Here is a 27,633-nt window from a genome sequence, read left to right as displayed (position 1 = left end):
TGTAGCTGCAGATCCCACCTTCCTCCCAGGGTTTAAAGACTATGTAAGAAAGAAAATAAGAACTACAAGTTCTTCCCTGGATTATTTATGAACATTGGAATCATTTGTGAAGCTCTTTTAAAAAGTTGCATGGACCCTGTCTTTTCTGAAAATTTTCAGGAATTCCGAACCTTAGGCATCTCTGCATGGGTGCATGCATGTGTATTTATATTTCTCCATAAGTGACGCTGATGAGTATTCAGTGTTAAGAATCACTAAGCCAGAAATTTGATGAACTCAGTTTGATTAGATAAACTCCAACCATGGAAAGAAGAGGGGAGCCTATGTTTCTGTGTTAGGAAACAACATGTAATTAAATATAGGAAGCAACCTTTCTAAAAACTGATGACTAAGTTTCTTATGTATGCTGCAAAGAAAAGTGTCATGAAAATCAAAAGGAATACTCTGTTTGGAAGCTTCCCACAAGACAGGCATACTGTCTTTTAAAATCTGCATTTGGGTCTGATTTCCCCACCCCCCTCTGTAGAACTTCCAGGACACTGTGCTTACACACTCTGCTCTCTGCTTTTCCAGTATGCAGCAGGCTTTATTGATGCCTGTAGCACCTTTGCTCTTCCTTAGGCAGTGGCACAAATTTCCCTCCAATATCTGCCTAGTCAAACTTGACTTGCTTTCCAAAGATAAATTCAAATAACTCTACCAAACACTGCTGCCCAAAGTGTTCCCTTCTCTAAGTTCTGCAGTAGTGTATACGGTTTATCTTGCAACTGTAATTTCTTGAACTCCTACAATGCACTGGACACTCATCATATGTATAACTGGTAAGAAATGGAACCAGGAGAACAGAGGTTTAACTGATCCTGATCCCATATTCCTTTCTGTAGGTCAGGTTTCTGCATCTGCTATCCCATACCACCTTGTGCTCTGATTAAGTAAACTTTATCTTCCTCTTAGTCTGCAAGATACTTATGGCCACCTGCTATGTAATATGCATGTTATAAATCCTATAATGTCTGCCATGATTTTCAAAAAATACGGAAAAATTAGTTGAACTGTACTAAGCCACAGTAATTAGCAGCAGCAGAGTGTAACTTCAGCTGTTGTCCATGCTAGCCGTTGGACATCTGAAGAGGTTGCAGTTACTCAGGCATCTTAAGTCTTAAGTTTCTAGGCATTTACAGTCAAATTTAAGCATAACTTGCAAAAAAATCTGCTTTTTCAAAAAATAAGACTTCTGTAATAAGCTAAGTAAGCTGAATTTTAGCAATTACTGAAGAATTAACAAGATATAATAAGGGAAAAGTAAATCTACTAGTGCTGAGACTTAGATATTCATAAGGGATATGTCCCAAGACCTTCTCAAATCCCCAAGTATCACTATAATATCTAATTTTCCTCATAAAATGCAGTAAAGTATAACTGAAATATTTAAATGATCCCTGTAGACTCCTAATGATTCTATAGAAACAGAACTAAAGTCATTTATAATACTATTAACATAAATCCTGAATTGAGAACTGGCTGAAACATTTTCAGACATCACTTTTTCTTGTTCCCATATAGAACATATGGTGAATTCATTTTTGTCTGAGTCATCACCATATTTATTCAGAACTTCTATTTTCTGGCCAAGATCCATCAATTTTTAAAAACGATTTCACTTTTTTAAAATTTCCAGCATAAGAATTAGCAACTGACTTTCTTCGGGATTCATTTATCATGACAGTTTTTTGATCAATTAAAAAATTTATTTTAGACTTCTAAGTAAAATTGTAAAATGTCAAGGCTGCACTTCATTGTAGGACTTAACAAGAAAAGCCCTTGACAGTGCAGCCCATTCTTAGACAAGTGATTTGCTCCCTGCATGATTCAGATTTCTTTCACAATTATGTATTAATATTTGTTCTATGGAATCATTCACAAATATTTGAAATTGCAAATGTGTGGTCTATGAACTTCACATTTACTATATGTAATAGCTTTCTCTAATTCTTGCTTCTTTTATCTCTCAATAACAATACAGAAAAAAATAATACAGAATTTACCTTTGTCTATGCATTTACAATTTATTTTCTCAGAGTTTATGATTTATATTACTGCTGATACTATGCCAGGCATCAAAAAAAAAAAAAATGGAACATAGTCTCTGGAACATGATGAGTCACCACTGTCATTTTTTGATAACTGGTTTGAATCGTCTTCATGCTCAAGCATGAACACAGTGTTTGACTTGTGGCAGTTAAAGATGCCATTAAGACAGAGAGCCCAATAAAATAATTACTTTCAAAGACAGAATTCCTAGACCAAAACTTTGCCTATAGTTCTACTTTGATATTACTACCACTCATATTCATTTTTATTATATTGTTTACTAATGCATATAGAGAGATGGATATATGAGTAACTATGTATATACAAATATATACATATTTATGCATCTTAAATAAAAACCGAATGATTGTGTAATTTTAAATTACTTACTTTTTATAATATATACATTTTTATTTAGCTGTTTTAGCTGTTCAAAAAATTTAAAAAACATTATGACTCTTTTAAAGGGATGAGTTTAAAAAATGAATGTAGGAAATTACCAGAGACTTCATATGTGAATAAGATTTGCCATCATTTTAAAGAAGTAGCTCAGAATTCCAAACTTCAAATACCAGAGGTGGGCAAGTGAGGTACATGGTTCTGAACAGTGGACCAAGGCATAGAAATACCAGATGAATTCTCAATGTTCCTAAGGATGGAGTTAGGGGGTAACTAACGATGGATCATCTCAGTTGGAATGAGCAGGACCTGGACATACAAACATTAAGATGAGAGGGATAAAGCATTCTTCTCATGGAAGAGATACTTCCATTAACACTGTGAAGTGGTATTTCTGCAAATTCCCACCCTAACCTAAGCATTATAGAACTTCTAAGTAGAAATTTAATTAGTTATGTCCTTAATAAAAGCATAATATTCAAGTAATTTTATATTACCTATATTATATCAGACCATGAGAAACTACCCTTTATTCTTTAGCTTCTCTAAGCAGATGGCATCATCATTTAATTTGTAGCAAAACCCAATGTCACAACGCTTCAGAAGAGTTCAGTTTCTTAGATATGGTGTTCTTTAGCCTTTCCTTTTTCCTTTTCCTCTTTTATAAGGGAAATCTCATACCCTACTCATAACCCATATGAATGTAAGTGCAAAAATTTGCAGTTTTAGCTATTGATGAAAGATTTCATATAAAATAAAACAATATAGCTTTGCAAAAAATTTTAATCATACAGTGAGGCTGGCGTGAGTCACTTGGCTAAGATTGTACCCAACTTTTACAAGCTTTTTAACATCAGTATCTGTTTTCGTTCTTGTGTTATGCACAGCTGCATAACAGAAACAGGCAGTGATCGTATAAAGCATTTCAGCCTAACTTGTGCCTTGAAATAGCATTTCATTCTAATAAAGTTTTATGTGAAGTGATAGATATTTTACCAGTGGTTAATGCTTCTGTTGCACCTATTGAATATCAATATTATGATTGCTCCCCCTGGTTGTTATTGAAAATGAAAAATAGGATCTTTAACTTTGAATAACTCAAATTCTTTGAGCAAAGAAAAAACTTAACCCACATGAATTTACATCTATAATATACCAGACCTACACCCCAGGTTCCTTCTCTCCCCTTATCCTCTCATTCTACTGTATGTTTATCTCCTACATGAAATTATGTATTTGTTAATGTTTCCTTGTATTTTCCATTAGAATGGAAGCTCCTGAGAACAATATCTTTGTCTTATTTACTGTTAAGCCCTGACAGAGTAGCAGATGAACAAATATTTGTTAAATGAATGAATTAATGAGTATCACCAAGTAAGAATCTTTAAAGATGTGTTGTGCAACATGCAACCAGTGTCGAACACTGCTATGCAAACAAGACCAAGGTGGTTGATGATGTCTGATTGTTAACCATGCACATACTTTAGTTACTTCTCAAGTTCAGGTCTTCATTAAGCAATAACTATGACAATGGGCCACAACAAGCAAATTAGATAGAAGAAAACAGACTATCTTTACAATTTCTTCAGGGCTTCTGCTGATTGAAAAGAAGTACACCCTGACATCCATAGCCAGAAAAGTCGGTATTTATTTTTATGGCTTCATTTTATGCTGTATCAGGATGAAATGCAGATAATTTAATTTCAAACCTTGTCCATTTCCTAAATAAGAAATAGGCAACATAGATAAAGTATTCTTTGTATGTTAAAATTTTATATGTACACATACAAAATCTCAAGTTTGGACTTGAGATTTTCAAAAAACCTAATTATGTTAAGTGTTCCTGAAATCCATTGTGTATTCTGGTATTGTAGAAGTGTGGCAAATATCATAGAAATAAAATATCAAAGTATTTACATTCTTTGTAAATTTATATATGACTCAAATTTATAAATATGATAAAAATAATTTGATTGTCATTCTTTTATGTGTGATTTTTGAGTTTCAAATGTAGGTTTAGACATTTATCAATTGTGATGTTTATGTATGATGAGTTGAAGTTATTTCTTACCCTTACTCTTTAGAAGCCAGCAGAGTGCTCATCTACCATCACTTTAATCCAGGATTAAATACAGGAAATAAAGAAGGTTAAGAGTGTACATGTATAACTCTGATTATATCCCAAAGAGAAATATACTTGATCTTGAATGTGCTTGTAATATAAATGATTCTTCCCACTCTAATATGGTTAATTCAAAGCTAATGGCATCACCATAAAAATGAGTTTATGCAAGATTCAAATTGGTAGCAATTCCATATTCTAAAATATATTTTTATAATATTTATTGATATTCATGAAATTCTAACAAAATTCAGGTCACCATTATGCATCTTCTTTAGCCTTCTTTGATAGAGCTTTAGGCTTAAGTTCATCCTATCAAATTGTCTCCCAAAGTAGGAAGTAATAATCAGAAGTTTACCTCTTATTACCCTCGGATATATTTTCACTAACTTGTCATATTTTGAATGAAATATTAGCTTTAGTTAAATGTGTAATGAAACAAAGACATGAAATAAAAAGTCCCTTGATATGAAGAACAGGTATAATAGAATAACAGAAATTCAGAGTATTGTTTTCTGTAATGATTAATTGCAACACAATCACAGTAAAATTTCAGGAAACTTTAAGTAAACTTAATTATATAAAAGGAAGCATACACCTGTCAGATTATTAACAAGAGATTGGGTAGGATGCTTCCTAAAATCATACCTGTATTTCAGGAGCTGCACTCCCCCCAACACCCTACACCTATTAGTTAGAGCTCTGTCACTATGTTATCTATTTTAACTAATGCGTATTTAGGAATGTATAACCCTATTGACATTTTCCAAATATTTTATCATAGTGTCCAGTTATATCAAAAGTAATATTCACTTATTCATCTATTTAATATTTCTATTGAGCAATCAAAATAGAAAAAATTATATATATAGATAGATATAGATGCATAGAGATATACAACCCTAAGGAGAGATAAATGAGAAAATTAATTTCCTCAATGATTGTAGCAAGTGTGCATGATATGAATAGGGAAAGGTATTGTAAATAGGGAAAATGACATTAATAAATTCTGACCTGGTAGTTAAATGTAAGTGGACTAAGATGACTGTCCTAATACATTATATAGCGATGGGTTTAGACTGTGCATCATGATTCATATGTTTAATATATTCTATGGTTTATTTCTTATTTAGAAACCATTGTGTCTATAAAGTAATAGCATTGTTTTAAAAGGGATCCCTTTCATGTATAAGGTTCAGAGTATTGCCGTTATGAATAGGTATATTTAGATATCTTGGGTCCTATGATGTAGGTGAGAATTTGATGATTTACATACAAGTTAAGGAGGGATCTATACATACCTAGACATGGAATGGTAGACCTGCATGCTCCACTCTTAATGCAGAAAGGGAAGATGTTAAAAACTGATTGTTTGATTATAAATGGATGTTTTGCATCAATTGAAAGGCCTACCTCTATCTGTCCTTTTGTCCCCATGGTAATGTACAGCTTCATAAATTTCCACTAATGTCAGGCTCAGGGCTATTGACTACCTAGGTCTTTTAAGGGGGCAATATCTTCTAAATGCCTATTTTTATTTGCTTGCTTTTTGTAAAAATTTATTTGTTTTGCCAAAAAAAAAAGCACCTAGCAACCAAAGCTATATTTATATGATATCTTACAGAAATTATTATGTGAATATTAAAAGGACTTTTTTATTTTTTAAAAAATTTAGTGACATAGGGAATGTACGTGGAATAATATAAAATGAAGGCTATATAACTGAAAATATTTAACATTAGACATTTCTTTACCCAAAGGAAATACACCTTTTTATTATTGCTGTTGTTTGCTTGTTTCATTATTAGTAATTTTTATTTTTATTCAAGCTTTTATTTTTCCACAATAATTAGGAACTCATCTTTTATAACTAGAAACATACTTTTTAAAAAATAACATTTAGAGAAGGATTTAATACAGAAGAATTGTACCAATTATGGTTAAGATTTGTTCTTTTTTTTTTTTTTTCTTTCAAGGTAAGACAAAAAGATATGATTTTAATCTGTTGGGAAAGGAAAGAGAGTCATGTGAATTTGATGAGCATAAGTATTATGAGAAGCAGGGTCTACTCTATCTCTGCCTAGGGATGATTTGAAGAAAACAGTAAACTCAAGTGATTTAGGCACTATAAAGTTAATATATGTGAGTGTACTTGGTAAATGATTAAGCGTTGTATGTATGTTAGTTTTAATACTTTCTGGGAATGATCTAAAGAATTTTTGGGTCCTATCTAAGCCTAAAATTTCAATAATATATTCAATTAACAAAGTTCATTCTTTGAATCAGGCTGCCATATTGTAAGAATTCAGAGTTGTTTCTTAAGTTATTTAAAAATAACATAGACTCTCTTTCTCCTTTCATATATGCAGTGCCTCATAACCTACCAAATAAACTTTTTCACCATGGCATTAGTTCTAATTGTGATAACTATGAAATCACTAATTCACAAATACATGTTACATACTTTTAAAATCTCAAATAAGGCTCTGATAGTTCAGATTAATTTTGTTGTTGTTTTCTTTATATATGTATGCAAAGATTCCTAACCAATTGCAATCTGTCTTCCATCTTTATGTCTCTCTGCATAGTCACAAATTGCCAATGACTCTAAGGGGCATGATCTTGCTTACCCCTTTCAATTCTTATTCTGCCTGATTTCTTTGCAGTATTTTACATCATGTGCTATTCACATCTCTTATTGGAGTTGCTCTTCTCAGTTGTATTTTTTTTTTTTCGTTGTTTTCTTCTCTCTGACCATTGCAAAGATTCAACAGCTTAGTATCAATGATCACAGAGCCCTTTTCTTTCCACCTTTTCATTTGTTCACAAGACTTCAACCACCATCTGAATGAAAATAATCCCAAATTCTGCATTTCCAAAACTCCTATCCTAAGGACAAAATTATAAATTATAAACTCTCAATCAGATTTTTTTTCAGGTAGATGTCCCGCAATGACCTAAACTTCTTTGACTATCCTTGCACCCTTCAATCTGTTTGTCTTGTATTTGTCACTTGATAGATGAAATTACTAATCCCCCCACAAGAAGGATCTACAGAGGTATTCTTTATTTTCATTCCCAACTCCAGTTTGTCCTTATCTTAAAAGTTTTTTTTTTAATTTACCTTTAAAATTAAATCACAGTTTACTTGAAATCCTTCAATTTCAGATATTTTTGCTTTTGTCCCTTCTCTTTCTGATTGGTCTTTTTGCTTGTACTCTCTTAAAGCACTCCAACAGACATACATGAAAGCTATGTTCCTAAGATTTGGACTTAAACATATGTCCTTCCATCTTTTATCATCTAAAGGATAGGCACACAATCTTTTGCAAACTGAGTCTTAACTCTGGGGAAAACTTCTATTTGGTCTGTTTCTTGCTCCTTTCATGTACACTAGCTCTCTTCCCATTCCACTGCCATGCTTTAGGGTCTTTTTCTTTCCATTCCTTATCTATTGTTGTTCCACACAGGCCCTATTCCAGCTGGCACCATTTGGCAACTCTCTTAATTATAATCACTTTTGTTTGCCCCCCCCCAACCTCTTCATGCACACACACACTGCAGAGTGAAATAAAAATAATTAAATCACTCTACAGTTAATTTTTGTTCCCATTCACTTTGTATACACCTTAAAAAGCAAATGGGGTTGTTTTAATGTCTATTTCTTATATCAAAATGACACTGTTCATAAAGCTTACATAGTTAACTGCAAATGCTTGCAGGTGCCAAATCAAAGACATTGGACCAGATTCAGTACCTTTCTATATTCCCACAACTCCTTTACTTATTAGAGAAAGGACAAAACAATAATAAATATGTGATTTCAACTGTTGGATATTAAGATCTGGGAATATTAGCAGCTAGGAAGCTATAAGATGAAATCTTCTCAACAATGCTGAATGCTGCTTTTGCCTAGATTATCCAAAAATCTAATGAGGTCTGCTATATCTAGGTGTTCATTATATAAACCAGTAAAGATCACCATAATGCTCCTTTTGAAATGGAAAAAAATGTGAAGTTTTAAACTCTCTAATTTTAACAGTCCTTTGGGTACTTTACATTTGTTGAATATTGCAAAAGTAAATACCCATCTGTTTTTAGTACTAATATGATTTTGTATATCAAGCAGTTTGAAGATTTTTCCCCTATGCAAGCTTCATCAACTGTTTTATCAACAACATAGGCTTCGGCACTTGTGTAAAGTTGAGTTGGGATAAATGAAAGATCCTTGTCGAATTGGTAATCATGCAGGTATTCTGAGTGAAAGGGAGATCATATTTTAATTTAATTTCAATGCCTCAAGATATTTTCCCTTATGGACTATATTACCATTCTCTGTCTACATATCCATCTTTTAAGAAATCATAGCTACTCTTAATACATTTCAAATTAAACTTTCCTGGATCTGGCTGATATATATCACTTCCTTCTGCAAGGGTCTCTTTGAATTATATGAGGGGATTGCTCATTATGACATATTCAAATGTTAAATGATTTACAGAGGACTAGAGATATAATCCCAAAGGCCATTTATACACTCTACTGATTCTAACAAATTTTGAAATCTCAAAGTCCTAAGTGGTTATAACTTGATTGTAAGTTCTTTGAGGACAAAGTCGACACCTTACTCTGATGTCTTCCAGGCCCATAGCTCCTTTCTCGAGGAGAATGGTCAGAGGCAGTATTTGGCAAACAGAAAACTGCCACAGAATCATATTTCTTGGTTATCTTTGCCAAGGCTCAGATAACATATCTTGAGCAAAAAAGTTACTATTTGTAGACTAAGTAAAAAGAGGTCAACAGCCCCTGAGGTGATGTGAGGCCATAATTTAGGCACTCAGGCCATTTTATACTGCACAGTGGCTAACTTCCTAGAACGATTATTAATTGCCAGCAACATAAACTGACTCTGGCTATATGATGTCTGACAGAATCAGAGAAAGGCAGGGACAGTAGACTCAGAAAAGGGGCAAAACCAAAGGGTCCAAGGAAGGATATCAATAATTGTGCAGCTAACAGGCAGCCTGCTAGTACTGCTGCCCAACCCTACTGCCATCCTGAGTGCTATCAAGAGACACTACACAACACATCACCACAAATGAACCTTGGTTACTTTTCCAATTGTGACATTAAAATTTTTGGTTGAAGCTTCAAGTAGCCCACCCTAGATCATATGGTTGCAAGAGAGTAGAGAGGAAATCTCTGTCTTTAATGGCTTACATAATGGAAGGCAGTTACTGTGGCACATGTAGACTCCATACAGTGGAAGTTCTCCACAAAGAAAGAAAGGAAACAAAATTTTGGCCAGACAAAATATTAAGAATTACATGGTTTCCAGTGAATCTTATTTGCTGGTTTGGTTTCAAAACATATGAATTCTAGAGTATATAGCAGAAAGCTTGAATTGAACAAGAGAAAAAGCAATATGTTAATAAAAGTAGACATAGAAATGAAAAGAAAGATGCTATGAAAAGGAGATTCATTAACATCATGGTTTCTAGTCCTTAGACACCCACTCCAAAATGAATGAACAAGAAAGCAAAAGCTAGTCTTCAGAGCTGCTATATATCCTATAAGATGAATGGGACAAATCCCAGTCCCCAGAGAAATGGGTCTGCTTTACCAAAACATTACAGGCACATTATTACTTCGCTGTGTATATGTATAATAAACTCCCAACATGGGGTGCACCACTGACCATGTTTCCTGGATACCTGAAAGAATTTGAAATAGTTAACCCCGCTTTACACACACACACACACACACACACACACACACACACACACACATCTTGAGATGTGTACTCTTATAGACCACTATATAAGTGTAAACAAATTGGTAAAGAATTGCTCACAGTTTGAGTAAAATCTAGTATTCATGAATTTTATGTCAAGAGCTTGTGAATATCACACTTATAAAAGGCCATGTTTAGAAATTTCCCCATCCCACATTTTCACATAGTCTTTTTAACAAAGTTGCCCCGCTTTTAGAATCTCCAAATCATTTTCAACTCAAAGAGGGAAACAAGTCCAGAGAGATGGCAAGAACAAACCAATAGAAAAGGCCTAGATATTTCTTTACTGCTCTTACAGCAGCAGTAGGAAGAAAATTCCTTAAGGAACTGTACCAACTCGTTATGGATGAGTTCTCCTTAGCTGAAACCATTCATTGCCAGGGGATTGAGGTTTTCTCTGCTATGTTATTTAAAATTGCCTCTGCAGTAATTCCTTCTTGCTTGAATTTCATCAAGTTCCCAGGACAGAAGCATGACTTCCCCAGACTCTCTTCATCCTAAATGTATCTATCAGCATAGTGGGTGCTCCAGGGCAGAATGCTGCTTTACACTAGCCTCCTCCCTGGGTTGATTAATCATTCACACCAATATGGGATTATAAAGATACTGAGGTTTTATGCTTGTGGTTGTTTTCCAACTCTAGCACTGGAAAACATAAGCTAAGTGAATAGACCAACAGATGTATAAAATACCAATTGTTACACTGTTTACACTAATGCTTTGCATTAAGAAAACAAATTCCAAGCTGCCTGAAGTCTGCAAAGAGTAAAAACTCCTTATTATACACTAAATACTCACTTGCCCTTATCCAAAATAAATCCATACATAGCAGAGCAGACAACTGCCCACACTTCATTACCTGCTGAAATAATCTAGTGTGTTCTAAGCTGTGATTAGGAAACTTACTGGGGTTAAGTTCAGCTCAGCTGACCCACAATTTTGAGCATCTACTGGTGGTATCAATAGAGTATGTGCACAGCCTGTCTCCACATATTTAGATTTCCCAAATTATGCTGCAGAACCTCGTAATAAGCAAACTATAGATGGCACCCTTTTTGTGTGGTAGATAATACTAGCAATGGAGGCCTCCAGGAATCAGTCACAGAGGTGAAAGTTCTGTTGCTGGCAAAAGTCCAAGGGTCATGTTGTGTCTCTTGGCTCTGGTGTCCTCACAGGAGATTTCAAGACACAAAATCTATTTCAAGTTCAGTAAAGTTTGTTCGAGGAGAAAGAAAAGATGTCCTCAATGGAAAGTGTAAAAGATATCCTCAAAGAGGAGAGCAACATGCTGCCCTTTTGTCACCTAGGTTTTGGGGAATCTTAGGAAAGTTTTTCGAGTCCCACCTCTCAGCTCTTGACTGACAGTAGGATTGTATCAGATTTCTAAGTCTCTACTGCAAAACCCATGGTGAAGGTTTTACTGTTATAATGACATGCTAAATATATAAAGGCAGCTGTTGGTCACATTGGCCTATGCTGAACAGTCCTAATTGGAACTTGTTCTTTCAGACTTAATGGTCAGTAGGCTTTGCTTTTAGTTATCCTATTTTCATGGGTCTTGGCATCTTCTGTCTATGTAAAGGTCACAAAAGTGCCCCCTTCAGGGTAACCTTTGTTCTTCTTCTCAGCAGGGTGGGAACTTAGCCTTCTGGAGCCTTAGAATAGCTCTACAGATATCAGGTTGTTTGCAGAGGAATGTAACATACCCGTATTGACTTAAGTCAGAGCAAGGCCAGAATGGCTTTAGGTGAATTGCTTCTTAAGAGAAAACACGTGAAGTGCCAGTACACAGGCCCAGTCTATAGAATTATCCCTTTAACTTCACTATCTGCTTTGTATCAGTAGAAGGGCAAAAGGTTTATTGGGGAGTAATGCCTGTGAAGAGAAAACAGAGGAAAAAGGATCAGGTAAGGGTAGCTGTCAGCCTCTGATACAGACTTGAGAAAACTCTGACAACCCAATAGGGAGCATCAAAACAAAGATTTCCTATTAGAGGAGTCCCACGCTGGACAGAAATTTCTGGGCACTTGGACCCTACTTCTTCTGCCATTGACTGAGGCCTCCTTCAGAGAAAAAGGACTTAACTCAAGGTTGAGGGGAGACCTGAAGAACTGAACAATGAGAGGCTCTCAGCTCACTGCTTTCTTACATCTAGGCAAGTCTCTGAAAGAGGAGCTAAGTGGTGTCCACCTGTATCTGCTACACTTTTCTGCTTCTGCATCTGTCATATAAGACCTCTTCAGATCCTAATTGTCACTTAAAAATAAGTACTCATCAGTTCTGGAAAAAGGTATGTGATTCCTCTACCACTCAAAAAGTTGACTTTTAAATGGAAGTGCCCCATCTGACTTTCAGGGTCTGAGTTCAGCTTCCATTTTTTTGTTGCAATACAGGGTTGCAAGAATAGAAATTTGAGGCAATTACATAAAAGATCGCAATAGCACTGCAAGGAACAGACCTCTAAGACATTCACTGGCTAGAACAGTGCATGAACTGTGGGCAGGAGATGTTCATTGGTAGTTCATTGGTCAAATACCTTCTTTCTAACTTTACTACAATTAGCATTGCCATCTGGGAGTAAAGAAGAAGTGAGCTGGTGGAGAGGTAGTCAGAGAACCAGAAACTAGCAGGGTATAAAAATAGTGACTCAAAATATATCTAGCAGTTAGGAATTATCTTAAGAGTGCATGTCAATTCTCATTCATTGAATAAAAATGCAAGCTTCTGAGACCAAGCACTTGGGAATGGAAAGCACCAATACTAAACATGTCAGAGAAGTGGTACACTAGGGAAATTCTGTCTTAAAGCAAGAAAAAGCAACACTATCATATTGGCACACAGAAAAAAAAATGCATTTAAAAGAATACAAAAGCCCCTTTAGCTAGGAAGAATCTAGGCAGACTCTTCTCCCCATCTAGGCAATAGGAATCAAGGACTGGGAGGTTGAGGAATAATAAAAGGTTAAAGATAGGGACTCTGGAGAAACACTCAGTATCCTTAAGATTCAAACATAAAGGTCGTGTGCTGTCTGAGGCCTCAGGGAGGTTTTCATGGACTTACAGGCCACAGCAGGGACAAATGCCCTCCGAACACGTTTATTAACTGATAGAGAGCATTCAGAGTCAGTTTCCAAACTCCACTTGCTGGCAGAGCAGAACTACTGCTATCCTGTTTCTCCAGCTTATTTTGGCTTCAAGGAAGAAGAGAGACTGATGTTTTCCCACTCAATGAGGAAAGCTGGTACATAATTAGGAATTCTTCATTCTTTCATTCAGTGATATTTGTTGAGTGTCTTTTATGTCTCAGGTTCTGTGCTAAGGAATTAGGATCAGAGTAAGATATAACCCTTAAAAGACTAATAGTCTAATAGAGAGAAATTGATTATAAAACAGAGAAGGTGATTATAAAACACTATGATAAATGCAGTAATAAAGAAACGTTATGGAAGCTGTACTGAGACAGAATGGGAGGATTGGTCCTAGAGGGCTGCTTCAAAGGGTGTTATTCAAAAGGCAAGAAAAAGGCATTCTGGGTAGAGAGGGAAATGAGAAAGAGCCTTAAGTGAGACTCAGAGCTAATGAGGTGTGCCTGGGGAAGACTCAAGTCATAGGTGAGTCTGTGCCACCTTCTACTTAAGGCACAAGGAAATAGGGCGTGTGTGTTTTATGCATGTGTGTATGTGTGTGAATGATGTATAAATAGATACACACACACACACACACACATCCCTTATACACACACTTACAACATTTTATAATCACAATATGTGTTTATTATATGATTTTTCTCCCCTGGATTACAAAGTATTTTCATGTTCATTTTTTAAGAATGGGATACTCTGTCTTTAAATTTCTCCTGTCTAACATAATGCATAGTTTCTAAAGTAATTGTTCATTAGATTATCCCAGTAACTTTATTATGCTCTAAATTTTCTTCTAAGTAAAAAGATATAAGAAAGGGAGTGTCAAGCTGCGTGTAGTGGCAGATTATTGTGATCACAATACTCAGGAGACTGAGGCAGGAATATCATGAGTTTGAGTCCAGACTAGGCAACCTAGCAAGAGCCTATCTCAAAAAAAAAAAGGGGGGTGGGGTGGGATGTCATTGTCAAATTGTGCAGTATGATTCAAAAGTATTTGATTAATACCTACTATCTTCCAAGTACTATGCTATCTGCACTGAAATAATCTGAAATGTTAAAGATCTTTTTTCTTTTTTTTTTTTTTTATTGGGGAGCTGGGAATTGAACCCAGGGCTTGTGCTTGCAAGGAGAGCACTCTACTGACTGAACTATCTCCCTAGCCCAAAATCTTTTCCTTGACAGTAAACACTTAGAATGTGTTTCATTATGTGCCTGAGTTATTCCTTGGGGTACTGTGACCTCCTTGTTGTGTTCACCTTAGCATATAGCACAAACTAATTGCAATGCCTCATGGTCAATATTTGCTGAAAGCACAGAACCCACATTGCCTAGAATGCTTTGGCTTTTACTATTGAATTTATATGCGTCCCCTTAGAATTATTTTTAAAATTTAAATGAACTTCATGGTAATCCAGTTCACCTGTAATAGAATGAACACATTTAAGTGTAGAGTTTGAAGTGTTTTGGCCAATGTCTACACCTTTGAACATCACAATCGAGATATAGATTATTTCCATCACATCAAAAATTGTCTCATGCCTCTTCTCACTTATTCCCTCCCCTAGTTCCAAACCTCAGTCAGAACACCTGCTGCTCTGCTTTCTAGCAGCACAGTTTCCTTTTGCATACTTGCATATGTCTACTCACATGTAGCATGTATTATTTCGTGTACTTCTTTAACAGCATTTTAAAAATCAAATTCCAAGTTATGCCACAATTTAGCAGTCTGTTTCTTGTTATTGTTGTATGAATATGCACAATTTCTTTATTTACTCACATATTGACGAATATTGGGTTGTTTTCATTTTGGAGTTATTTTGAAAAATATTCTATAAACATTCGTGAGCAAGTCTTTGTGTAGCATTGTGTTTTCATGTATTCTGGATATATAATTAAGAGTGGAATTTCTGGATTGGTTGGCAAGTCCCTGAATATCTTTATAGGAAACCACCAAATTGCATTCCAAAGTGGTTTTACCATTGTTGGCATGCTTAAGTCAGAAAAAGAGATTTGAGAAGGACACACACTAAACTATAATTTAAAACATCTGCATTACATCATGGTCTTAATAGCCACAGAAATTTTACCTGGAGTGGTTGGCTACTAGGAATAGTTAACTCTTTCTACCCTATTTTATTGACAGTAGGATAAATACATCCTGTTTGCCTATTACTTTGCTGCTATATCTAGTCTTACAGGTATAAATGAAAAAGAAACCTTTTATAGTTCTAGTTTACAATTGATAGCTGAATTTCACTTTGGGGAGCAATTTTGCTAAAGAAGATGATAGTTTAGAACATGATAATGGGAAAGGAAAATTAAGAAGATGAAATTGGTATCAGATTGAACTTCTGAGCTCCAGTTCTCTCCATCAGAAAAGGAGGTATAAAAAAAAAAAAAAATTCTAGCTACCTCTTGTCATGTCGTGTGAATTAAGATTCAGGAGTTCCTTAGTAGAAAACATTTTATAACTGGTAAAATTTTTCTGTGAATTCATTGTATCATTGTAATGCCAGCTTCCAAGAAATCCATTTTGAAAAGAATTGTACAGAGTGAAAATTACCAGGTAAATTGGAGAGAAATGTTTCTTCAAGTCAAAAATTTCACTTGTAATTTAGCTTATCAAGAAATTCTCAGTCTCATTCTGTAGTGCTTGTTCCTTTGTGGAGGGCATGAAACCAATACGATTTGATGCTCCAAGTAATTGGTAGAAATGCCTGCCCTACAATGGAGAGGTCATCTTAAGGTTTCAAAAGTAGAAAGGTGGATCTTTTCTATAGAATACCTTTAATACAAAAATAGAGACATAACAGTTACAAGAATGAAAAATTATCTTATATACTTAATTAAGAAATAAAACTTTGCAAACAACCAGTTTTGCACAACTTAAACCACTGCAGCAAGCAATCTACTTAGAGCTACATTTTCTTGTTTTTGTTGTAGTGTTTGGTATTCATAGGAATTTCTTCCAGAGCATATTAACCACAAGCAGACACTAGGCTGTCCCCCATTAAAATGTTCAAATGTGACAAATTTATCTCCAGGATACTTGTATCCACTTTTCAGAACTTTGCAAGTACAGTCGGGAACCTTCGCCTTATGTTGTACCCTTAAGATCACCAATTGCTCCCCAGGCCTGTCACTCATTTCCTAAAGGCTTCCAGTGCCTTCCTGCTAATAACGCCACAGACCTCTATCACAGGAAACCATTTTGTTGCTCAGAGCTTCTTTTTAGGTCTGCACATGGATAACAAATGAGTTGACAAGTAATGGAGTACACACACACATACACACACACACACACATACACACACTCTCCATACACATACACACACACACTTCAGCAGCTACTGTGGAAGAAATTTCAAATCATGGTCAGGTTGGGCATTATTGATACCTGAAAGTGGATCCAAGCAGACTTTATATATATTCAACACTTTTAAAAGACTTGTTAAACTGTATTTTTTTGCAAAATTGTTTATTATTTTTCTTCAGAATTATTCCCAAGTTTTAAAATAATCTTAGATTTTGTGAGTTTTGGATATCACCTATCATTAAATATATTCAGGTTTTTCGTAAATCTCAGCAAAGTATAGATTTTGATGGTATATAAAAATATTTTTTAAATATTTCAAGTTTTTGGTCATTCTTGATTCATTGACACAAGTATTTTTTGGAGTGCATGGAAAGAGAATTGCTTTGTTTTCTTTGCTTTTTATTGGTATTGATATTATTAAAGATTAAATTTTAGAGATAAGAGAAACTTTGCTTCCTGTCCTGAAGTTCTTAGAAAACCTTAGAAATTGTCTAAAATTTGCTCATTTCAATAAGATTCTCAAAACTGGCTTGATAGGAAAGGGAAAGCTATTCCATGCTATCACTAGAAAATGAGAAGGTCAAGATGCAGAAACACTATTAATTTCTTTTAGATCTTAAATATTCAGAACAAAAGTGTGAAGAAACAGGAAAGTGTGGATGATTACAGTCCATCCTCTAATCCCTAAAGTAAACATATTCTTACTCTGTTATAACCTCACCATATTTCTTATTATATTAGAACATTCCCTATTATACCTGTCAAATAAAACCTTGCGATTTACAGAACATTTTCACAAGAATGGTTGTCAGAAATTGGTTTAAAACTTCTCCAATAATCAAATTATGTTTCACCTGGCTATGATGATTAGTCGGCTGCTGGTTTGGGTAAATATGAAGATTTTTAAAAATGTATCTGAACACCACCATCAACCGTACTCATAGAACTCTAGGAGGGTCATATTGTGCTATTTCAAATAGAGACAGATGATTCAAGTAAGAAATGATTACCCAGAAATCTGTATACTTTTAGGAAACTAAAAAACTGAACAAACTCTAAATTGCTAAGCAATGAATAGATAGAGGCACTTGGTTAAAGTACATAACTAGTGAAAATCAACAGGAAAAAAAGTCTGACAAATGTTCGAAGTAAGTTATAAAGACATGGTGGTCAATAGTATTGAAAGCCACTTAGAATATCAGATTATTAGCGTTCACTCTGTTGGAACCAAATAATATTTTAAATTTGTTTCAGTGATTCTTATCAGGCTACCTTCCATGTATTATGCAATTCAAGTGATCTTTAAATTATTGTCAAATTCTACCTTAAAGAGCACTTTCACAAAGGACATGCAATTCATATCATCTAGAGTTACTGTCATTTCTAGGCTAAGTCCCATGGAAATTCATAACTTAGAAATGAAAGTCACAAAGATGCAACTGCCTTCATAATGCCAATGCAGCGGTTATAAATATTTCATGAACATTGCATGGGCAGGGGCAGATCTCCATTTTCATGAGTTAGAATTTGTACAGCTAAGTCTCCAGATTTTACTATTCATAATGCACGGTATGCCCTGTAGAGCATCCCATATAGTGCTTTTTAATATTTATGTTTAATGAAGAAATTACTGTTCTGAAAAGAGAACAAGCCAAGTCAAAGATTTCTTGTTAAAAGTATTAAGTTTTGCTGAATAGAGATGATAATGATCAATAGAAATTACCTCATTGAAGGAGCTTAGTACATAAACACATAACTTTTATAGTAATATAGAATGGCAGATCAAGACACATCACAACTAAGTGAAAGGATTCTCTCTAAAGAGTATAACATTAGAAGTCTCATCTTAAAAAATGTGAAAGGTTAAAATGCAAAGAGTAACTTTCTCACATATAAAAATATTAATTACAAATGATATACTCGTCTACTATTTCATAGTTTAAATATATACCTATATTTTCTTGGATTTTTCTTTTATTCAAAAAGCATTTTAACTTGCTAAGGTAATATTACCAAGTTCAATAATGAATTGCTATTGTATATTTTAAGGTAATGTATCAAAGCACATTATCAGTACCTGTCAGAATAAATTTTGCACTCAAAGTAATGAAAAAAAAAGCAGTATTGTATGTTTTGAAATCAAAGAACATTACTATGGCTAAGTTATTTCAATGGAAAGGATAGATGTTTGCCCTATGAATGATACTTGTCCCATGAGAAGATAAAAGCTTGGAAAATCACAGGAAAACATCTATTCCTTGCTTTTAAAAAATGAGCATTTGATATTTTATTTAATTTTGTCATTTTGGTCAATTCTTCAAGTAGGTGAGTATTGGAAAATGCTGTACAGATCTTGGTAACATTTACAAAAGTAGACTAAAGTTACTGATCAGCTCTCAAATAATCCAAGGCTGAATTATTTCATTTTAGCATAGAGTATATATCACATTTGGATGGATGATGAAGTTGTAGATAGATTTTCTTGTGAATCTATTTCAACAAGACAAAGTTTTCTAATAATGACAGCAACAGGCTTTAGATTGAATATCATTCACTTGGGAGTTAGCAGTTCAAATATTTTTTATTAGGCTTAAACCGATGCAGGCACTAGAAATTCTGTAATGTTTTGTGAACTTGCCACCAAACGTTTATGCTTCATTCCTAATATCATTTAACAGAAAATGAGAAACACTTTCTTCCAATTGGTTCTTTGTAATTTTATTTTCCAAAGACTCCCTTGAGGAATTTAACCTTTATGTGATGAATTTGCAGTTCACTTGAAGTGTGTTAACCTTAGTTCCCTAATGAGTCCAGGTGTAATGCTGAGGAGGAATTTGAGAAATATATCATGTAGCTCATTGTCAAGTTGGATTTGTCTTGCACATCTCCAGCTTTGCTGTTGTTCCTGTACACATTTTGATCACAATTCTTTAATTGTTCTATATTTAACTGACCTATTTGAACAGGATCCAGAGCTGGTGCGGAACATCTGTCGCTGGGTTAGGCAAGCTGTTCAAGTTCCGTTTTTTGCCAAGTTGACCCCAAATGTCACTGATATTGTGAGCATTGCAAGGGCTGCAAAAGAAGGTAAGAGCTAGACTTTTATCAGTTGCCCAGTCAGGTAAATATTGGCCTGATTTATATAACTAAAAGTATATTTTTTGTACAAATACCTATGTAGATCATTGCTTAGGTTTTAAGAAAAATAGTAAATGCAGCATCGATCTCACAAATGCCATAGAGTCACACCTGGATGTTAGCTAATATGGACCCCAGACTTTGGCCAGGGAACACAAGATCATTTATAATTTTTCTTAATAAATGTGTTTTGCAAAGATTAAAAAATTATAAAAAATTGTTGCGGTCAAAGCAAACTACTCCGAAGTAAGGAACTTAAATGTGATGATTGCATAATAGTATTTGAATCTTTAATAAGGTTGAGTAAAGATACCAGCTTCTACACTATGAAATTGCTTATGAGTTTCCTGTTTATGAGAGTCTAGAACACTGACTTAAACACAAGTTCAATAAATATCTGTTAAATACATAAATTATGCAGTTGATGCATGACTTTACAAATTATATATGCTTATGATCTATTCTGTGGAAATTGCACTCTGATAGGCAAAGACATTGTAAATTACCTGGAAAATTACATAGAACACAAACATTCGACATCAATAAATCTATCTAATAATTCAGAAAATGAAGACATGGTAATTAAACCTTTTTAAAAATATCCAGCATTTTAACATATCTGTAAAAGTTAAATTAATATAGACATTTGAGGAGAAGAAATGTCCTCACAAGAAGATAGATCATACATTTTCCTGGGTGCCTGGGTTTGAATGGGTTTTAATCATGGCCTCTTTAAGAGCTAGAGGCAACTGTTGATGTGCTTTTCACAGGTGGTGCAGATGGTGTTACAGCCACAAACACTGTCTCAGGTCTGATGGGACTGAAAACTGATGGCACACCTTGGCCGGCAGTGGGTACTGGAAAGCGAACCACATATGGAGGAGTGTCAGGTAGGGGTTGTCTCTCTTTCCATAACGCTTCCTTGGAGGTTGCTATAAAGTCAGGAGGTCATGTTGCAAACAAGGGTATCATGTCTTTTATAATCACAACTTCTAACTCATTGGTGTTCAATATTCCTAATAGTGATAACAGAGGGAACAATTGAATGTGAAGACTCAAGTGACTGTTAGTATCAGATGAGAGTGTGCTGAAATAGGGTCTTGCACGAATTCTATTCTCTCTGTGTTTTCTTTGGAATTTCTCATTATCATGGTTGTCTTTTCACTTATTAGTAAAGGCTAATACCATGGCCTTTGAGAGAAGAATATATACACCCTAATTATAATACTTTTTGCATAGTCTGAATTAGTTTCCATTCTTCATAGAATTTTGCAATCTACCTTTTTCAAAAAACCTTGCTTTCACAAGTGTCCCAAACAAACCACTAAAGCATTGCATTTAAGCTTGAGCTGACAAGACATTGGCAGGCCTCACACCTTTGCACATTTTTTCTCATTCTCAAACACTTGCATTTGAAACAGAAAGAGAAGTTTTTATCCCAAGGTCCTAGTTAGGTCTCTTTGCCCTGTGTACTCTGTTGCTGTGACAACATGAACTTGGCCTTGCCAAGACAATGCTGTGAGGTTCTTGACTGTACTAGTATGGGGATTAGTCTCCTTGGTGATAGAGAAAGTTATGTAAATATACATAACAGAGCAGTGCCCCACTGTTCAAGAAAAGCATTGCTGAATCAGACCAAAATGTGCTTTTGGAAGAGGCTGGATTTTAGACACAAATAAGGCTCTGTCCATGCTGAGGAATTCTGTTGTGAGAGTATGAAGTATGGCCATGAGCCAGGACAAAACAACAGCAGCCAAAGGTTATATTCTTCTTTAACTGAATGCCTGTCCCACAATGTCCGAACGAGAAAGGCTACTAGCAGCACCTGCTCAGGCCCCGAAAGGACATCACTCTCTTTTATCAGGAGTTATCAAACAGGTCCTTAACTCTTACTGTAATGCAGAATAACAGGCTGCATAAGCATGTGCCCCAGAAAGAGGCAAGAGACTCCAGAGTTGGGTTGCAATATGCACTATGTTTTCTGTCAGCCCATTTCAATTTTTCCAGCCTGCCATGTTGACAGCAAGAGAATAAAGGAGGTCACCGAGGGTGTTGAACATTAAAAATTAATAAAAGAACTATTGCAGTAGTATTTTATATAAGTAACACCATTCACGTTTTCTCATTTAAGCTGCAATTTCTGAATATTCTCCCATACTATAACTCAGTCTAATAAAACTACGAAATTACAGCATTAGAAAAGTCTTTTGTGTTGCGGTCTTTAAGCACACACACACACTGGAAATTATAGCAGTATCTGAAAACAAGTTCGGCTATACCTCAGGGCCTGTTAGCATTTCCATAAAACTCTATTTCTAAGATTTATAAATTCATATATAAATATTCACTTGGGCTATAAGCTCAGCTAAGCCTTGGTGGAACTTTCATTTTAAACAACAAAATATCCCTAACATTTTTAAGGGCTTGTACCTTATTTCTAATAGGTTCTATATTAAGTTCCTTCACATTAAACAATCTGTTTTGAAAATAGCCTTTCCCATATTGACAAAATTAATACAGTTTTTCTCCTTTAAAGCAATGCTTGCGTTAGTTTAAAGGTAATAGAATCTGAAAAGCAGTTTAAACAGGCAATGATAATATATTTTAGGATGGAAGCACATCTATAACAAAGCACCTTCAGAATGAATTATAGTAAAACCTAGCTAGTAAAAGTGTGTTAAACAATAATGGTTTCAAGTTTTAAGGTGATGAAATATAAAAATGGCTAAATACTATTTCTAGTCTATCAAATGTGACTGTCAGAGCTTCAAATGCTACTTCAGCATAGAAATCACACAAAATATGCTGGATATATTTACAGATTAAAAAAATACACACACACAGAGCATAGTGCTGACAGCTTCCCAAGTGCTCTCCTAGAACACTGGAATGCCTACTTTTAGAAGAGTTGCTTGAGTCATAGGTTTTTTTGTTTTTGTTTTTTAAGCAAACACCACACAGTTGAGTTTTAGATAGCCACCTAAGAGCACATATTCTCCATTGCCAGGAAAGGATATTCTACTCTTTCATATATTCTCTGTTTCCTTATTCAATCTGGAATGTTATTCTCAGAGTAAGATTTCTGTTTGAAATAGGAGTTCAGTTTTGTTTAAATGGGGAAGTCTCCTTTGGCTATTGTTGTTTGATCATGGCTTATGGCCACACTTCATACTCTCATGACAGAAAACTTCAGCTTGAGAGAGCTTTATTGGTGTCTAGGCAGCCTCTTCTGAAAGCACATTTTTCATCTGCTATAGAAAAGTGTCACATTTCAACATTGGTCTCTTAAGATGCATTAACTAATAAGGGGCAGTAACAGGCATTAGGGAGATAGAATCTCAACTAAGGAATATCAGTTGAATTATTTCAAATATTAGTCTGGATTCTAGAGCAATCTTTGCAAACATTGGTTCTCAACTCATGACTGCTATGGAATCAAGTTGAATAAAGTATAATCAGCATTTTAGAAAAATTAAACAAAATAGGAAAATGTCTAATGCTTTTTGCATACTTGGGATGAATACTGGGCAAACTTCTATTTCAGTTAGAAATATGTCTATCATGATATAAAATGCATCTTTTTACTGTGTTTACTTCAAAAAAGTTTGAAAGTTAAATGCTGTATAAGAGGAGGTTCTCTTTGTTAAATAAAGTGAGTCATTAAGTCAAGAAAGAGATAGCTTTTACTTGTTGCAGTTTAGAGTTATAGTAAGAGGGGATATCAGGACCATATTCTAAGGTCTTGTCCTCAATCTTGATATTTTAGAATAACATTTTTTTTTTCCCAACTTGCCTGTAGGTTATTATGATGGGGTTGAGGTAGGGGGGACTGGCGGGGAGGCTCAAACATATGGACAACTCAAGAGAATGATTTATAAAGCTGGATTTCAATCATGTCAGAAATACCTGGCAAGGTTCATGTTTACAATGAGTCCTTTAAAGGTTGAATTATAGATCAGGTGATTTCACTTTGAGAACACTATCAAATCTTGACATTAGGAGAGCTAATTAGACTCTCCACCATATAAGTACTTCTCTGTAAATCACCTATTTTGAAGAATCACTGTCCTCTTTCTCTCTTTGGACAGTATTAACACTGATAAGTTGTTGTCACCTAACTTTTGTTAAATCAACCATTAGTTAATTGATGTTATCACCAAAATATTAAGTAGATGATTGGGGAGTTTTTGTGAGTAAAGGGAGAAGAAATTCATTGATTTTATCTATTAAATTGGAAAAAACCCTAATGTTAGCAACTTGATTAATTATAATCTTTGTCCTTGAGAGAATTACTCATTATTTTTCCTAGTTTAAGTTGGCTCCTTTTTTTTGTTGTTGTTCCTGGTTTTAGTTTAAAGTTTTGAACTCTTTTTCTGATCTTGTCCCCAAATAATGAGAACATCTTAATATAGCCCCCTACTCAGTGGTTACTATCACTCACCCTATAAATGGTGTTATCCAGCTGCAGTGTGACATTTTCACGTGAAGTCCTCTCTGTGGGTAAGATTCTTTTAAAGATTGTTAAGAATGACTCCTTCATAGCATAAACTAAAGATATGTCTTTCTTGCAACTGACTTCGTGAAGGTAACCTTTATTCATTCACAGCTGCATCAAGAGAAAGAGTAATTGAGCATCTTTCCATGGGGTAAACTCATTTGAAGGGGTTTTGTTGTTCCTTGTGCTGTGGATGCTTTTTATTATGGAAAATAGGTGTATTCCTTAGATTTGTTCCCTTGTTCTGTGTGCATCATGTTTGCTGAACATATGCACACACATGAGAAGAAAGAAGTTCTGAAATTGCTCTGCAGAAGGAACTCTAAGTAATATTTTGAGTTCAATGTAATTTACCTTCAACAAACTTAAAAAATTCACTCATTGTCTTAAATTATTTTGTTTGTCAAATTTGTTCTGTTTTACCAGAGAAAAGGAAATTCTTGTACTTGCTATTAAATTTCAGATGTTTGCTTGAAATTATTATGTATAAACTTAATTGAAATAATAGAACACATCTCATTTCATATTAAGACTTATAAAAGTTTATTGTCGTTTTCTGAGTAATTCACCAAAGATAACCTTTAAGAGTTGACATCTCTTTCAGTTCAGATTTACTAATCACAAATAGAATATCACAGAAAGTATAAGAAATGATTGTATAGTTCTCAAAAAATACACCCCATAATGGCACATTACATAACTGTTTTTAGGGTCTACATGTTAATAATGAATAATTTGAAATCTATCTATGTGAGTCACTGGACACTGAGCTCTGACTGAGCATTAATGGTTATGTCTCCTAATGGTGCTTTCATTTAAAACTGACATGGGAAATACTAATAGCAGAAACCACAGTTTAGAAATATTGCTAGTAATTTGTAGCTCTGTGATGAAGTAGGGCTGAAAATGAGTAGAGTGTAGAGTTTAGAGAATTTGCACAAATGTGAATCGATCTAGTAGTTAGAAAATAACTTTAAACATTGACTCCATATTGCATATTTTATGATTAGTTTAAAAATAGTTACTTAGGCTAAATTATTGGGGCCATGCAGTAACTTGGAAGCATGCACCCTACCACTGGGCACTATGTAAGTACCAATTCAGAGTTACCTGCTCCTATCATGACCCTAAGCTTATCTGGATGTATTTACTGGTAAATTGTAAAATTGGGAAGAAGAAAAACACAATAGAATGAAAACTCAGAAGTTTTAGTTACATATTGCTTCAAATAACTATTTTCACATATGTAAGCAAATGGAGTTTCTGCAGGATAGCTTTAAGTTCTTCTATTATGTACTACAATTATATCACAGAATACAGTGTATTTTTTATTAGGAAGTACTTCTTAATGGACTGGGTTTTCATGTGTCAATCACATGATTGTTGATGCATAAATTCCTTTCAGAAAAACACGCCTACTACCTGTCATAAAATTTAAGCTGTTTTAACCATCTTTATCAATAAGAGCCTAAGTTTTAACAGTGAAATGTTTAAAATAATCTGATAGATAAAGGTGTAATTTAAATGAATAAAAATGTGGTGATAAATCATGCCAAAAATAAAAAATATCAAAGGAGAAGAACCTTCCATTTTGTTCTCAGTTATCTTTTTTTCCATTTGCCAGAATAATGCAAAAATTGTGCCTATTATTCACACATGTAAAAATATTTCTCAGACTATCAGAAGTTTAACAGATCAAATTGTTAAAGACCTTGTTATACAAATATATATGTAGTATATTTGCAGGATAATCAAAAATAGGCATATCAAATAATGATGCTGAATTATAATTTTCATTATAAATTATCACTTTTTTGAGAGAAGTGCATCATTACAAATATTCTCATTTAAATAGTGCTTCCTTGAATATATTAATATAGAGATTGACAAAGAATCCTCTCTTTCATTATCTTGCCTTTTCTGGAGCCTGAGTTTCTCACTGTTTAGCCATAGGACTGTGCAGGAGATCAGAGCCCTAATAATAGATTTTTGACAGTGAGCTCACCTGCTACCTGTCCTACACAAATCCTCACTGTTCATGTTTGCTTCATGGCAACAAAGCAGACAGAAAGGAAAATGCCAAGTGCTGAGTTTGAGGTACAGCCTTGCCTTGGCTTGACATTTCAGCAGAATAGCAGTTTATGAGATGCATAATTTTTCATCTGGGACTCAGCTGCCATATTCATAGATGCTTACAGCTCATCAACGAACTGGAGCAAGGGCAAAGGTTTAAAGCATAGATCAGGGTCTACAGCCTTTCCTTAGGTATTTTAAAATAACTATTGTCCTGCAGATAAATAATAGAGTGAAACAGTATTTAAGAGCCAAAAAGTTCTACTTGGCCATTATATATGTTTTGTTTTTGTGCAAAATTAAGAAAATCAAGTAATATTTGCACCATTTTCTAAGAAAATATTTGATAGACTTTGTAAACTGAAGGACTCTGACAAGCATATTAAGAAAACTTACCTTTGCAGCAGTGGTAATGAATTATTAAATTTCTTTCCTCTGTGTGTGTTTTTTCATAAAGAATGATTTCAAGCTTGAAATTAATCAAAAAATGTTCTATTATGAAAGTAAAACTGGAGAGCATTGTGTCATTCTTTGAGTTTGAGTTTAAATATTCACAGATTCATGCATATCTACTGTACTAAAAAAAATTCATGTAGGTACACGTCAGTGGCTGTTTAATTTAAGGCTACACATCTCTGTAAGCTTCAGAAACAGTTCACCATGTCACAGTCTTATATAGAACAATGGTACAGTACATTGGATTAATTAAAGAAGCCTTGCAGAGAACTGAGTTCTCAGTATGTCAAGATTTCAGTTTTATGTTAAATATTTTCTAAAGGCCAGACCCTTAAATCTCAGGGGCAGTACCAAGCAGTGAGCTGTGAATTTAACCATAGGCTAACTGCTAATGATAAGGAAAAGAGTCCTAGTTGAGGCAGCTGTAATACAGTCATTGGATTAGGCTATCAATCACTTGGCTCCCTAAGGAAATGGGGAAGAAGACCAAACAGTGAAAAGGGAAATTAGGAAAGGAGGGCATGACTAGAATGAGATTCCTCACCATCTTTATCCATTCGTTGTCTTAAATCCCTAAGCATCACACCAAACTCTCCAGCATTACTCT

General features: G+C 34.5%; 1 protein-coding gene across 3 annotated transcripts in view; it reads left to right on the top strand.

The window, feature by feature from the left end:
• DPYD (dihydropyrimidine dehydrogenase) overlaps window positions 1–27,633 on the top strand; it is an 845,662-nt gene that overhangs the window by 601,285 nt on the left and 216,744 nt on the right. For all 3 annotated transcript variants that reach the window (XM_079105431.1, XM_079105432.1, XM_079105430.1), the window contains 2 exons: window positions 19,831–19,951; window positions 20,773–20,892. In XM_079105431.1, coding sequence (XP_078961557.1) covers window positions 19,831–19,951; window positions 20,773–20,892 — 241 coding nt within the window. The remainder of the gene's footprint in view (window positions 1–19,830; window positions 19,952–20,772; window positions 20,893–27,633) is intronic.

This window comes from Sciurus vulgaris, assembly GCF_902686455.1.
Source record: "Sciurus vulgaris genome assembly, chromosome: 1".
NCBI classification, from domain to species: domain Eukaryota; kingdom Metazoa; phylum Chordata; class Mammalia; order Rodentia; family Sciuridae; genus Sciurus; species Sciurus vulgaris.
Note: the sequence above shows the minus strand (reverse complement) of the source record. Positions and strands in the feature narration are given on the sequence as shown.